Consider the following 15,572-nt stretch of genomic DNA (forward strand, 5'->3'; position numbering starts at 1 on the left):
ATGTTTAGTGGTGCACAATCTAACACCCTTCCTGTGAGCAATAGGACGGTCAAGATCATTAGCAGTAGAGGAATCATTTTCAATAGATTCAAGGACATCATTGGGAGCCAAAATACCTGAGTGAGTATGATCCTCCCCCGAGGAGTTCGGTGGCACTGGAGGTACAGCTTCCGGATTCTCTACAGCTCTTGAATTTGGTTGGCCTTTGCGACGACGAGAAAAAACACGAAAAGGTAGAGGGTCAAGGAGAGAGGGAAGCTGAACCAGTTTCTCCTCATGCCTACACTCCCCCTGAGGAGAAACAGAATAAAAAGGCTCATCTTCAAAGAAAGAAACATCCATGGAGACATAGAATTTACGAGAAACAGGATCAAAACAACGGTATTCCTTTTGAGTGAATGAGTAACCAAGAAATATGCAAGGGATAGCACGATAATCCAATTTCCCATGGGTGGGAGACAGATTTTGGACAAAACACCGGCAACCAAAGACACGAGGAGGAACAGAAAGAAGGGGAGCCTTAGGAAAGAGAAGTTGATGTGGGGCTTTGTACTCTAACCGACGAGAGGGCATACGGTTTATAAGGTAAGTGGAACAAAGAACAGCTTCAAGCCAAAACCATTTAGGAACATTCATATGAAGTAGTAAACCTTAAGCCACTTCAAGGAGATGTCGGTTCTTCCGTTCGGCCACACCATTTTGTTGTAATGTGCGGGCACAAGAGCTACAGTGAAGGGAACCATGCGAAACAAAAAATTTTGTGAGATCACTATGAAAAAATTCTTTTGCATTGTCTGATTAGAAAATTTGGATTTCAGTTTGAAATTGAGTGAAGACCATCCGCTGGAAATCTTGAATGATTTTTGGTACTTCTTCTCTGGTTCGCATCGGGTATACCCAAGTATATCTGGAATAATCATCAATGAGGGTAATTAAATACTTGTAGCCACTATCAGATGGTAAAGTAACAGGGCCCCACACATCAGAATGAACAATGTGAAACGGAGATTCAGATTTACTATTTTTTTGAGGAAAATGAGTTCTACAATGCTTACTCAACTGACACGTTTGACAAGAAAAATTAGAAACAGACATTGACTTAAACAGTTCTGGGAATACAACTTTCAAAGACTCCAAAGACAAATGACCAAGACGACAATGCCATAAATAGACTTTTTTCTTACAGGACTGACTCATAGACTCTGTAACATGAAGACCAGCCTTATTCTCCAGCATGTAAAGTCCATCAGCCATATGACCCCTACCAATCGTCCTCCCCGAGGCTAGATCCTGAATCACACAATGAGAAGGGAAAAAGGTCACTGATCAATTCAAGGAATTAGTAACACTACTAATAGATAACAAATTAATGGGAAAATTTGGAACATGAAGAACATCAGAAAGGGTAAGGCCAAGAGGAAGAGAAAGAGTTCCTTGACCAGCTATGGAAGAGTATGATCCATCGGCTAGTCTCTCCTTGTCTCTTCCAGAAAGAGGGTGATAAGTTTGAAAGTAAGAGGACATACCAGTCATATGTTTTGATGCTCCAGAATCAATGATCCATGGAGAGTCAGGGGTGTGAAAAGTAACATGGAAAGCAGTGGCAGGGTTACCTGAAGTAGATGCGAATGAGGTTGAGGGAGGAGTATCCATCTGACGAATTGCTCTACCATAGAGCTCTAAATGGTCACGGAAGGAATTCATAATATCCTCCATCGGGTCAGGTCCAGTGAGATGTGTCTGAGCCACAGTAGAAATGGGGGGCTGATTCTCCCGAGTAGCCATGTTGGCCATGTGATGTTTCTTTCTACTTTGCTGTCCATACTTCTTATTCACCTCTGAACCTTGTTTTTAGTCAGATCTTGAGCCCATTTTGGTTTCCCATGAAGATCCCAATAGGTATCTTTGGTGTGTCGGGGTTTCTGGCAATGAATGCACCACAATTTTTTCTTATCTTCTGTTTTTTTCTGGAGATCTCCTTTCCGGAAAGAAGATCCCACACCAGTAGGTACACCTCCTTTTGCAACTAACACAATAGCATCCACACCAGGGTTGTTCATCAAATTTCTCCTGCTTTCTTCAGATTGTACAAGTGCATAGACTTCTTGAACATAAGGGAGATCCTTAGAGCTGAGAATCTGAACCCTGATAGATTCATACATAGGATTCAGACCATGTAAGAATGCAAACACCCTTTGCTGGGAGACAAGCTGTTTGTACTTCTTAGCATCCTCATCACACTTCCAATCCACACTCTGGTAGTGATCCAACTCCTTACAGACAGGTGTTAAGTCAGAGTAATAGACCGATAAACACATCTCCCTCTGTCTACAAGTAGAAGATGATGCCTGCAGTTGATAAATTTTGGCATAGTGTCGCAATTCTGAATATGTAGGCTTTGCTTGTTCCCAGATTTCATTCGCTGTTTCAGCCCACATGAAATTCTTTCTGATTTGATGTTGCATGGACACTAAGAGCCAAGACATAACAATACTGTTCTCCTGATTCCATCTATCATATTCAACACTCCCGGATGATGGTTCTTTTATCCTCCCATTAAACCATCAAGAGGGACAACAGCCATGGGAAAGGATAGGTCACCCCCACCCATTCCATTTAGCATTGAGGAAACTCCAGATGTGGCTGAATCTTCACTGCCCATGATATCTAAATAAAAGGTTGAAACAGCAACCAAAAAAGGCACAGCCGTACAAGACTATTTCAGAGATAGGTCCTTCTGACCACTGGTTTCACTGAGAACAAAAGAAAGAATACTGTTGTTGCATTACAAGAATAGGTCCTTCTGACCTACAGCTTCACTGAGAACAAATAACAAACTGAACACTGCTGTTGCAGTACTGAAACAGGTCCTTCTGACCTACGGTTTCACTGAAACAAGTCTGCACACTGCTGTTGCAGTACAAGAACAGGTCCGTCTGACCTACAGCTTCACTGAGAACAAATAACAAACTGAACACTGCTGTTGCAGTACTGAAACAGGTCCTTCTGACCTACGGCTTCACTGAAACAAGTCTGCACACTGCTGTTGCAATACAAGAACAGGTCTGAATGACCTACTTAGTAGGGCTTAATAAGATTGATGTTGAGCAGACAATTAGTCAGCTAAAAATAGACCATCAACGGTCCACAATTCCAACAACAAAAAAGTTTGAATATAGTTACTGTGTTAAGGAATACAGTCGCTTAACAGTAGGGTAGTCGAATAGTTCATTAGTCGAACAAACAACAGTAGGGTAGCCGAACAGTCATCAAATAGTTCAGCAAACAATGGATATCCAAACAGACAAGGATGATAGTCCACAAACAATAGGCATCAAACAGTTCATCAGTCGAACAGACAACAGTAGGGTAGCCGAACAGTCATCAAACAGTTCAGCAAACAATAGGCATCAAACAGCTTAGCGTGGTTTTATAAGCTGAGTATTTGTATCCAATCCATTTTTTTTTCAATTTGTTAATCATATGGTGTCTATTTCAGGTACAACTAGGGGCTCATGTCACTACCACATCTATCCAAGTGGCCAACTTAAGGGGTGTTCGTCAACATGATTGGTTTTGTTTTGTTTTGTTTTGTTTTTTGGTTCTTAGAAAGTTGATGATTGGAGTACTTTTTTATTGTTTAATTTAATCATCATGGAACAATATTTATAGGTATATATTTTTGAATGGAGTAGTATAATATATTTTATACAGATTTTATCTCAATATTGTATACATGTTATTACAGGTTTAATGGAAACACATATTTTAAAACGTTCTTAAACCACTTTAGAGGCAACCAAAAGTGCCCCTAAAAAGTGAAACACATACATTTAGAGGTGGCCAAAAAGTGGCCTAAAAAACAATTAAAGGCATTCAAATGCACCTTTAAATTGGACTTTTAGAGGCACTTGTAATTTTCTCTATACAACACTTTTAGTGTTAGTGCAGTAGATTTTATGTGCCTCTAAAAGTCCAATTTAGACATGGATTGGCAATTCACCTCTAATTCTCAACCAAACACCTTTAAAACATATAGTGATAGGGCTTTTAGAGGCATTCACCTGACCATCCCTTATTTGTTTTAGAGGCACTTTTTATGCTTTTAGAGATAGTTAGACCATTTCTATGGATGAATTTTCCAATAGTGAAGCTTGGATGACATCATTGACCAATCGAGTAATCAATAACCGAGTTAACGCCTGTTTGAAACTTCTATCTTAGTTCGAAGTTACCAAGTTAGCACCAATACAGAATTTCTATTTTGGTTTGAATTTACCAAGCTAGCACCAACACGAAATTTCTATCTTAGTTCGAATTTACCAAGATAACGCCAATATGGAATTTCCATCCTAATTCGAATTTACTAAGATAGTGCCAGCATGCAACTTCTATCTTAGTTTGAAGTTACCAAGTTAGCACCAGCGCAGGACTTCTATTCTAGTTCATAATTACCAAATTAGTATTACATTATGATTTTCGAATTTTTGTTCATTTAGAATTTTTTTTTTTGAAGAGTTTTAGTAGGATTCTATTATGGAGTGTTTTTATAGATTATAAAACTTTCTTGCAAGAGCCATAAGGGTGTATATTTATATAAAGAGTAGCTAAGGGAAGGTTGAGACAATTTTTTATATTGAACTTTCTCTTAAGAAAATACTCCATAATAGAATCCTACTAAAATTCATCAAAAAGGAAGTCTTAATTGAGCAATTCTAATCTAAAAAAACACTCAATATAGAATCCTACTAAAACCCTTCAAAAGGAAAGTCTTAATTGAATATAAATTTGAAATCTTGCTATAATGCTAACTTGGTAAAAACAAAGTAAGATAGAAACTCTAAGATGGCACCAACTTGGTAAAAACGAACTAAGACAAAAACTCTATAATGATGCTATATATATCAGTAAATATTTACTAAGTTAGGCCAATGGTGTCATCTCTGCTTCTTATGTGTCTTGGAATGGTCCCAACATGCATAAAACTTATTAGCTTCCTTCTGTGATGCATCATCCTCTCCCTATATGTACTAAGAGGGGTCTTTGAAAACCAACTTTGTAAATATTTACTCAATTGGTCTAAATCCCGTACAGCTAGACCTGACCCATTGACAACCTTAATACTAGGTTATTCCCTACAAATAGAGAGATTTTTCAAATCCATAATAGAAAAAAAAAAAGAACACTACAATATGCTTTGAACTCTTCCTAGGCATAAGTATCACAAATGTAAATTTACAAGGGAAGAATAAATAATCCAAATAGTAGATTTAAGGGGGTTGTGTGGTACAAGTTCACTTTTTAAAATGTAGAAGTGAATAGTAGTCCACATACTAACTTTTGCCATCATGTGAAGTTTTTAATTCTCTTAATTTCTTTCAAACCAAATGCAGCCCCAAGGACAACAAACATATGATTAATGTAGGCCTAAGTTTATAAGCAATCATATCTATCTTATTTTCAATTTATTTGATTTTTTTATATTTTTATTTTACATTTTAGGTTAGTTTTACAGCAACATGGATTCTATGTTCTTGACAACCTATTGGTTGGAAGCCTTTAATTAGTAAAGTATTGACAATATAATTCCACTTCATTTTCAAAATGCTAAACTTGTTTAAAGGGGACATCCCTCCATATACCAAGCCGAATCATCATGTAAGAAAGTGTAGGTAATGAGAAAAGAACAAAAAGCCTAACAAAATGAATGCTAGATTGGATGAGGTTCTTGTAATTGTTGCAATCATCTAGAGATGAATATGACTGTGACACCACTAGGTGGACACAAGAAATGAAATCACTTTTGGAGTTGAATGATTGATTACATCATTATCTCTACTTGAAGGAAGATGGAAAATCCAAATAACTAGATTTAAACCCTACTTTTCATATGATAATGATCAAAATAGAAAAAAAAAACTCTAATTGATGGCATTAACTATGTTGGAGATGAAATTGAACTTGCTTCAAGCTATAGATCAACCAAACTTGAAATCACAAATGGATATTGGTATATGTATATCCCTGAATGATATGGCTATAGAGTATTATTATGAGTTTATTAAACATTTAAATTTCAACATCTTGTTTGACTAGAGGACTTGAGCTTAGGCTGTCAACAGGATGACCAATCTTGAGAGAGAAGCTAAACAGTAATTAGATAATGAGCGATTCATGCTATTGAGTATAAGAAGTTTGATCCATGACTTATTTGACAATGAAGATTGTGGTTTTCTATCATATTTTTTATCTGTTGATCAAGATTCTTATTCTATGATAGCTGATAGGGTGGATATTGGATCAAGATTCTTATTCTATGATAGCCCCTTAATCTTCCATTGGATTCTAATATCAGCCAACATTGCTAGACCTACTTAGCCAAATTATAATATTTATGTCAATCACTGATTCCTTGTTTCTACACAATTTGGGCATATCTACCCCACACTCAGCCCTCTTTGCTATAGTAGGGGGTAGGGTGACAAGTGGCAACATAATATAGTACATGTTGTGTAGCATCTGATGTTGTGGTGAATTACCATTCTTTAACTTGGCTATGGTGGGTCACTTTTTATTGAATTTTCATGATCTGATCTAGTCCTTACTCGGTTATTCCTCTAGACAGGTCTACATGCTCTAAGTTCATTGGTTTTACCTAGAGTGTCTCTTGTGCTAAATTTTTGGATTTTAGTCCTTATTGGAAAAAAGAATGGATCCTAGCATTCTTGGATTATAACTAGGAAGATAGGAGATAAATCAATGATCATCAGTTGTAAATTTGTAATGACTGAAATGGTTGAAAAGATCATCTAAAGTTAGAACTAAAAAGAATGAATGGAGTTTTATTGGTCTACCTAGGTCACTTGAGAAGGGAAAATAAATAATTGTTTGGTTTGAGAGTTTGAGACAAATGGATATGAAATCTTTAAGACTTTTTTACCAGCCTTTTAAATAGGTGATTGAGATTTGAGAGAAACCTCTTTGAAATACATGTTCACTAGAAAGCTCGAATTTGAGCTCAAATAGGCTCGGTTCATTATTGAGATTGAGCTGAATCGAGCTCAAACATATAGATTATTCATTCGAGTCGAAGTTGAGCTTACATTTCAAATCGAGCTCAAGCCCGAGCTTGAGCCTTGTAATATTCTATCGAGCTAAGATCAAATACCCAAATATTCGGCTCGGCTTAGCTCGTATCCACCTCTACCATGCACACATCACAAATCCCTGGCAACCCCAAGAAGGCCCCAACAATCCTAGGCGCTCATCATCAGTTCCTTGGTAACCCCATCCCCATTTGGCCATCCCATAGAACCCTGGCAACACTAGGCAGTTATCTTACAAAAAGCCATGGCAGCTCCATGCATTGCACATTTCTTATGAAGCCCTAGGTAACTAGCTTCAAGCACAAGCGATTTACTCTATCTTTGTCTATATCGCAAACAAGCACAAATATAATGGACCGTGAAGTTCACTATAATCAAATAGTTGCAAAAGAACTTGACATCAATAAGCTCCAACACCATCCATTTCATGCCAAGAGTAGAAGAAAAGGCACTATTTCATCTTGTTGCTAATCTTTCAGTGTACTAACCATTTAACATGACCACATATCCCGCACATGGTCCCAGTAAATCTATATTCATCATGGCCCATGATATTATCATTATAAGATTTCATGCTGTAACAAAGCAATCACAACAAATTCTCAAGTCATGTCACAAGAATATTATGTTCCTTTCGAAATCCTGCACACTCAATAGGGGGGGGGGGCTTCCCATTACACCACTTTTACATCGTATTTTTCCCTACCTAATACTTCATCTACCAAAATGCAGAGTCCTACTATTTCAAAATTATCTCTGAATCTTCTCTAGTTTTGGAACACATCAATCACATTAATTTGCAACAAATGCTTATTGACAAAGGCCTTGAGTACTGTGGCAACTTTCTACATCTATCAATGTGCCTAAGGTTCTATATACACCTCTTGAATGATTCTTGATAGAATGACTTCTATCAAGAAACAGGGGACTGGCATTTCAACATAATCTCTTCTGGCTCTTGATTGATTCTTGATAGAATGACTTCTATCAAGAAATAGGGGGGTTGAAATTTCAACATAATCTCTTCCTACTCTCGAATAATTCTTGATAGAATGCCTTCTATCAGGAAATGGGGGGGCAAGGGGGGGGGGGGGTTGCAAACTTAAAATGACAAGTCATAGCAGACATGTTTTTTTATAGAAGACCTTCCATAAAAAAGCAGGGGGGCTAAATTAGAGGAAATACTGAACTCCTATGGTTTCACCATCACTTACACCTTCAACACTTTGTACATGACTCAAACAATTCAGAAAACAACTGCAAGTCGGCAAAACAACAAAGTCAAGTCCAATTTTAATAAGTAGGCCCAACCATGTCCCTCATTCCAATAGAGTATAAAATCACCAAGTTTATTTTCCTTTTGCACCCATTAAGCCCCAATCTGTAACAAATCAATCAACTCCTCATTCTCAATCACCTAATCACAGTTACATGATACTATACGAGCAAAGAAAATCACATAGGATGCTTATTGACAAGAATACTCTTATTAATAAGTAGGGGGATAAGTACATGTAATTCATCATCACTGATACTATAAGATCCGCATAAGGAAACCTCAAATGAGAAAGAATACCGTGGTCAAGCTGGGTAAGACGATAAATAAACACATCAGGTACCAGGGTAGCCAAAATATCTTTGCAATGGTATGACAATACCCTACTAAGGCAATAGGAGACTTACACACCTGTAATGAACGCAAAGCACTATCTAAGACCTACGATGAGCATAAAAAGCCATCCAAGACTTGCGATAAGCATAACATGATAACACAAACCCATGGTGAAACGCTTTAAAGACGACTTACAAAGACATTCAAACACAAGTCTCAACATGTGGCTACGAGAGAACCAATGAAATGATAAAAGGGTGTAGCCGATATGTGTTATGTGAGAATCCTCAGGGAAAGGAAACTCTATCCCTAGAGGGTCTTGCTAGACATGTGGCAAAACCTTACTAGAGTTTGCTTGATAAGAATGCTCTTATTTCAATGCATGTTATTATTACATATAAGAAAGATAGAGAATGAGAATGAGGATAGCAATACAACATAATTTTTTTCTTAGCAAGTAATACAACATAATAAAGTAGAATATTAATAAATTAAATAATTTAAATAGGTTAAGGTTAAACAATCAAACATAAAACAACAAAGTGAAAAAAAATATTTTAAAAAATTATTAATTTAAAAATGCACTAAGCTGTTATTTAAAAATAATAACTATTGACAAGACCTAAAAATTAAAATACATTTATCTTTGGTTTCCTTAAAAAGTTGATTAGAAACATTTTAATTCCACTTAAAAATCAAACTTAATAAACACAAATAAAAATAAGAAATTTAAATACAAAGCATATTAATTGATAGTTTTAATAATATTATGATTTAAACATGGCTTCTATATATTGCACATGCAACATGTGTTCTAATACTAATACTGTGTTTTGCTTTATTAGATAACTTTGTATTAATACATTTTAATTACCTAATTAATAATATTGTTAAAATTAATACATTTTATGAATTGAGACTTTTACTGTGCATAGTGTACATGCTACATAAGAGACTTATATAAAACAGATGACCCATTAAAAATGATATAAAAATAAAAAATTAATGAAAATTTAAATTATAGAGCATGTTTATCACTCATGTGAAGAAGACAAGATAAATGAGTTTGTATTGACCCATTATTGAAAACGGTTATGATACATTTAGAAACTCATAATGTGTGATACACAATAAAACATACAAAAATAATAGTAATAGTAATCTATATATAATTTGAAACCTAAGAACTATAGTTAATAAAAAATTACTAAAACTAATAAAAATTAGTAGCTTACAAATTAAAAAACTAAAATACAATTTAATTTTATTTAAAGATACTTAATATTAATAGGATAGTTAAAATTAAGAATAAAAAGTAAACAAATTATAAAAATAATAAAATAAACCATTTGCATTCCATATAAAAATTATAAATATTAATTAAAATAATAAAACTAATAATGACCAAATTAGAAATGTCATAAGACTCTTATTTAGGGATGATAATTTATAACTTAGTCTGTCCTAGCTAAACCTACAAATTTTTGGGCTCAAGCAACTATTTTCTTCTAAGCTAGGTTAAGTTCAAATCTACACCATGCCCACACATAATGCCGACAATAGGGATATAAAATTAATAAAAAATATTATATTTTAATAAGTTTTGTCTAGAAACTATTAAAATTTAAAAATTAATAAAAATTAGTATTGATAGGAAAATTGAAATAAATAATAAAAAGTAACAAATCATTTATAACTTCACCCAACCTTGCTAGACCTATATATTTTAAGGCCCAAGCAACTATTTTCTTTTGAGCTAGGTATCCAAGTAGGTCTAATTCAATTATCAACATTCATGGTTGGACTAAACCAAACAAAGTATACCCCATGCATGCGTTATTTTTGGGTTTTATAACTATTTTTAGATAACATTCAATCCAAACAATGGGGGATGGCATACCCCCATTGTGTAGCCCAATGAATCAAAAAAATAAAAGATCTTGCTTGGCCCTACTAGTGTGTGTGTGTGATTCTATTTAAAGATAATTAATATTAATAGGATAGTTAAAATTAATAATAAAATGTAAAATAATTATGAAAAATAATAAAATAAATTATTTGCATTGCATATGTTATAAAAAAATAATAAATCTAATAATGACCCAATTAAAAATGTCATAAGAATCCTTTTACTTAGAGATGGTCATTTATAACTTAGTTGATAACAAATATTAAGTTTTAGCAAATTTGTCTAGAAACTAACTAGACTTAGTATTGATAGGGTAATTAAAATTAATAATAAAAAGTACCAAATCATTTATAACTTAGCCCAACCTGACTTGACCTATATATAATTATGAAATTTATAAATATGCATCAACATTTGATTATTATTATGTTCAATTTGAATTTTAAAGTATATATGTATAATAAATGCATATAAATATAAAATACTAAATTTATTAATTATAAATTCTATATAATTACACATAATATCTATATGTATACATAATTATACTACATATAATAATAATAATAATAATTTTTATTAGACATGGATTTTAATCAAATTGGATGGGGTTAAATCCACATCCAATCGAATTGTAATTAGATTTAAGTTGTAACATCCAAATCTAAATCGGATTCAAAGTCCAATTAGGTATTGAACTTTCGGAGTCTAATAATAGCCTTAGCGGATAGGGCCCAACAAGCCAAGCTAAGCAACCCCGAAGCTCAACTTGGAAGTTATATGCATATATGGTAAATATTATTATATAATATTTAGATAACAAATTTAATATTAACATATATATATATATCATATGGTATGTATATATATGTTATATATTTTTTAAATAGACTAAAATTAAATAACAATTTTAATTTGTAAAAAATCATATTTTTATAATTAATACAGGCAAGCCTGTCCATGTCGTAGGCCCGAACAAATATTATTACACTTGAGGTGTGGGTTGGACTAGGCCAAGCAACCTTAAAAATTGTTAATATACCATCAAAATTTGGTTCAGTGGGCACGCAATGGGGGTAGCCCATCCTCACAGCTCCTTTGGCTTCAATATTACGTAAAAATAGTTAAAAAAACCAAAACATAATAAATGCATGGGTTGCACTTGATTTGGTTCAATCCAATTACAAATATCAACGATGCATGCAATTTGGGTGGGCTGGGTCATGATAAAATCAATCCAAGCCTAATCCAAAGTCTTGAACTTTGAGTTTGAACTTACATTAATTTAATTATTACTAAAAAATTAATTATAGATTAATTTAATTATGACTATAACCTAATTTTATATATTTATTAATGCTTAAGTTTTAAAAAATTGTAACATTTGATCATTAATAAACTAAAATAAATAAAATAAAATAGAACATATAATATGAAAAATGTAATTAACAATAAATGCCAGAAGGCGCTGCGTTTCAACCGACTCTCCCCTGAAACGGTTACTAAATGTTCATTCACCAAATATAGCTGTAAATATGCTGTCCGTGTGGGTCCGAGTTCGGATCTTCTCCCAATAATCGCTCCGTGTCCCTATAAACCATCACAGTCGTACATCAAGAACATTTCTTCTCAGAAGACAAAAGGAGATGCTCCCGATATACGGCTGAAGTGACCTATTAGGACAATGTTGGGAGTCCTCCCCGTGGAGCCCACTTTGGAAAGTCGTGAGTCGTACGCTTCTATCTTCCAAACTGGCAGTCTGGCATAATCTATATACGCGATCTCTGTTTTTCCTTGTGTCTACGGTTTAAGCTTCTGCAACTCTTAACCCTAATCTTAACGATTCTTCCGTTGTTGATCGAGAACCATGCTTTTTTCTCCGGGTCATTCTCCTCGGCGCATCTCCTCTCCTTCTCCATCTCTCTCTGAGAAATCCCTTCAAACTCCTAATGACCTAATCCCTGCTAGAAACCCTAAAAAGGATCCCGCAGTTCTCGATGAAGACACATACGTCGAAGCGATTGAGAAGATCATCGAGCGTGATTTCTTCCCCGACATTCCAAAGCTCAGGGACCGTCTCGACTGGTTGGAAGCCGTTCGGAGCGGTGATCCTGTCCAAATGCGCGATGCCCAGTTAAAGATCTTGGAGCGGCGGGCTGGGAAGGTTTCCAATTCTGACGCAGAAAGTAGGACTCGAACTCAAACTCCTGGTTCTAATTTGCGAACACCCGGATCAAGTTTCTTTTCGACGTCCACTCCGTTTGAATTCGATAAGACCCCTGCTCAATTGCCGCGAGATTTGCCGGTCGCCGTAGGAGAATCTGGTGATGATTCGGTTGATGTTTCGTTGACGCTGGATGAATTTTTCCGGCGCTATACAAGTGAAGACAATGATAGTTTCTCGAAGATAATGGAGAAGGTTAATCGAAAGAGGAAAGAGAGGTTTGGGTATTTGACTGAAGGAGAGAAGGAACAACTTAAAACGCTGGAAACTGAGAAGAAGGATCGGATTACTGATGGCTATGGAACATCTGATCAGCCTCCGAGTACGTTAGAAGGTTGGAAATATGCTGCAAAAAACCTCTTAATGTATAACCCAGCGGATAGGGGTGAAGCCCCATTGACAGAGGCGGAGAGGGCAGAGAGGATTAAGGGCCTGACTAAGGAAATTAATCGTGTAAATACCCGTTTCCATGGCAAAGTGTTGGATTCTAAGCCGAAAGAGGAGGACACAGTTGCAGTACTTTATACGCCTGTTGCTGGAGCGACCCCGGTCCCTCTACCCTTGTCAGATAGAGAAGCAGAGAAGTCAAAGAAGTATGATCTGGAAGACTTAAGAAGGACTCCTAATCGATTTTATGTTGAATCAGGCAAGAGAGCTGACAATGGATATAGCTTTGTTAAAACTCCTTCTCCTGCACCAGGTGTTGATGAGTCGCCTTTCATCACATGGGGGGAGATTGAAGGGACGCCTTTGAGATTGGAACCAGAGGAAACACCGGTAGGTATTGGGGGTAGTAGTGATGGTCCGCATTTTAGAATCCCAAATCCACCTTCACGAGATGTTAAGGCCCACTCATTGTCAAGGGAGGCTGCTCGAAAATTGAGAGCGAGGTCGAAAATGTTTCAGAAACCACCATTGCCTTCACCAGTTAGAGGTGGGAGTGCAAGTCCAAGTGTTAGGACACTTTCTCCTGCTGCTCAGAAGTTTGTTCGGAATGCTATTGCAAAATCTTCACGTTCTGTGGATGAAACTCTTCGTGCCAGCTATCGGGGTGTGAGCCCCAGCGTAGGGACTCCAAAAGCGGGAAGGAGCTTGACAAGGTTTGGAAGAGATGGGAGCTTTGGGTCAAGGTCACCATCAGTAAGGGAGGGTTCTAATCCTCCTTGGTAATGTAAACTTATTTCCTACTGCACCCATCAAGATGGGTTTGGTTTGCAATGTTGAACAATGCTTTTATGACTATGTATATAGCTTTGGAGTTAACTTCTCTATCTTTCTTTTTTCTTTTCTTTTACTTTTTTTCTTTTTTGTTTAACATGTACCAAGAAATTCAATATTTTCACCTGAAGTTCTAACTTCATCAATTTCTGTGATGCTGAACTTGGTCACTTACTGGGTAGTGGTCATCGTTCATAAACTCTCATCGTTCAAATCGAGCCTGTGCCTTTATAACATTGTGTATAGTCCAAATGATCTGTTTTTTTTTTTTTGATGAATTAGTCCAAATGATCTGTTATGCTGAGTTTATTGGTACAATGCTTGGACTTGGTTGCAATCAAACTTCTGTCTTTTTTTTTATTTTTTTCTCTAGTATTGCTACTATGTGCCACATGGGAGCCATCGGTTTGTTTTCAATTACTGTCAGATCTCCACTCTCTTGCAACCTATACTATTGCTACATGGAAGTTATCAGTTTGTTTGCAATTGATGTCAAAGTTTCACTCTCATTGCAAAATCCAGAAACTGGAAACAGTAAACAAATGTTGGTTGTCTAAATATAAGAAACATGTTGGAATTTAGAAATGTCGGAAATATTGTGAAAATTATAGACATAAGAATGATATTTTATGAAATAATAAAAGAAGCATAGGCAAACCTTTTTAAATTATTATCTTGTTCCAAATCATTACACAAAGTTAGGAGCCAAGGTTATAGACAAAAGAATATGTTGAGCTTCATGATAGAATAAGTTAAAGCAAAATTTAAACTCATAGAAAATGCAAATGGTTGTAATAGATCAACCAAATAATCTATTATAAAAACTAAAAACTAATACTTCATGTTTGAAATGAATATGAGCTAGCTCAAAGTGGTAATCATGTAAGTTAGGCGGACAATAACATTGTCACTCCACATGTCTACAATAGTTTCACCAAATTATGTTATAATACTATCTCGTGTATTCTACATCATGCTGGTAGTATTCATTGGGGAATATGCCGATTCCAGTAAAATTTCATGTTGCTACCCATGGAAGTGGAAATGGAAACATGTCGTGGAAATTATCTTTTGTGCTCCACATAGTGCTGGCAGTGTTCATTGGGGAATATGTTGATTTTGGTAAATTTTCGTGTCACTACCCATGGATATGGAAATCTGTCATGGAAATATTAGGGAAATTAGGACATTTTAAACCATGGTTACAATGGAGAAAAATGAAAAAGAAAAAAACCATGACTGACTAACAACTTCTTGTTGGCGGATGGATTAGCTAAGCAAGGAATTCATAGGCAGCATTTGTTTTGGGCTCAATGTTAATTCTGTAGGGGGATCTTTTCTGTAAAGGGTCTTTGCCCTAACTTCTTGTTGTACCTTTTTGTTCTTTAATCTTAATAAAAATTTCTTGAGTTGCTGATAAAAAGAAGGCTTTTGAATCCTTAATTAAGAAGGGTAAAGCCATAAACTGCCTCTTATTATTTTGGTGAGGCTACAAGCTTAATT

At 35.5% G+C, this 15,572-nt stretch overlaps 2 protein-coding genes across 44 annotated transcripts in view; both read left to right on the top strand.

The window, feature by feature from the left end:
* The window catches only part of LOC104612052 (uncharacterized), a 35,744-nt gene extending 31,960 nt beyond the window's left edge, over positions 1-3,784 (top strand). For all 43 annotated transcript variants that reach the window (XR_016081172.1, XR_016081176.1, XR_016081175.1 and 40 more), the window contains one exon: positions 3,500-3,784. The gene's annotated coding sequence lies outside the window, so the exon portion shown is untranslated. The remainder of the gene's footprint in view (positions 1-3,499) is intronic.
* Positions 3,785-12,395: 8,611 nt separating this feature from the next.
* On the top strand, positions 12,396-14,283 carry LOC104612051 (DGCR14-like protein). Its single transcript, XM_010279364.3, has one exon. The coding sequence runs from the start codon at positions 12,495-12,497 to the stop codon at positions 14,019-14,021; it is 1,527 nt and encodes a 508-aa protein (XP_010277666.1). The 5' UTR covers positions 12,396-12,494; the 3' UTR covers positions 14,022-14,283.
* The last annotated feature ends 1,289 nt before the right edge of the window (positions 14,284-15,572 follow it).

The sequence above is a fragment of the Nelumbo nucifera genome, chromosome 1 (assembly GCF_055504915.1).
Source record: "Nelumbo nucifera cultivar China Antique chromosome 1, China Antique-T2T, whole genome shotgun sequence".
Classification (NCBI taxonomy): domain Eukaryota; kingdom Viridiplantae; phylum Streptophyta; class Magnoliopsida; order Proteales; family Nelumbonaceae; genus Nelumbo; species Nelumbo nucifera.

Coding starts and splice junctions, on each gene's coding strand:
- LOC104612051 (XM_010279364.3), top strand. CDS start 12,495: ATGCTTTTTTCTCCGGGTCATTCTCCTCGGCGCATCTCCTCTCCTTCT.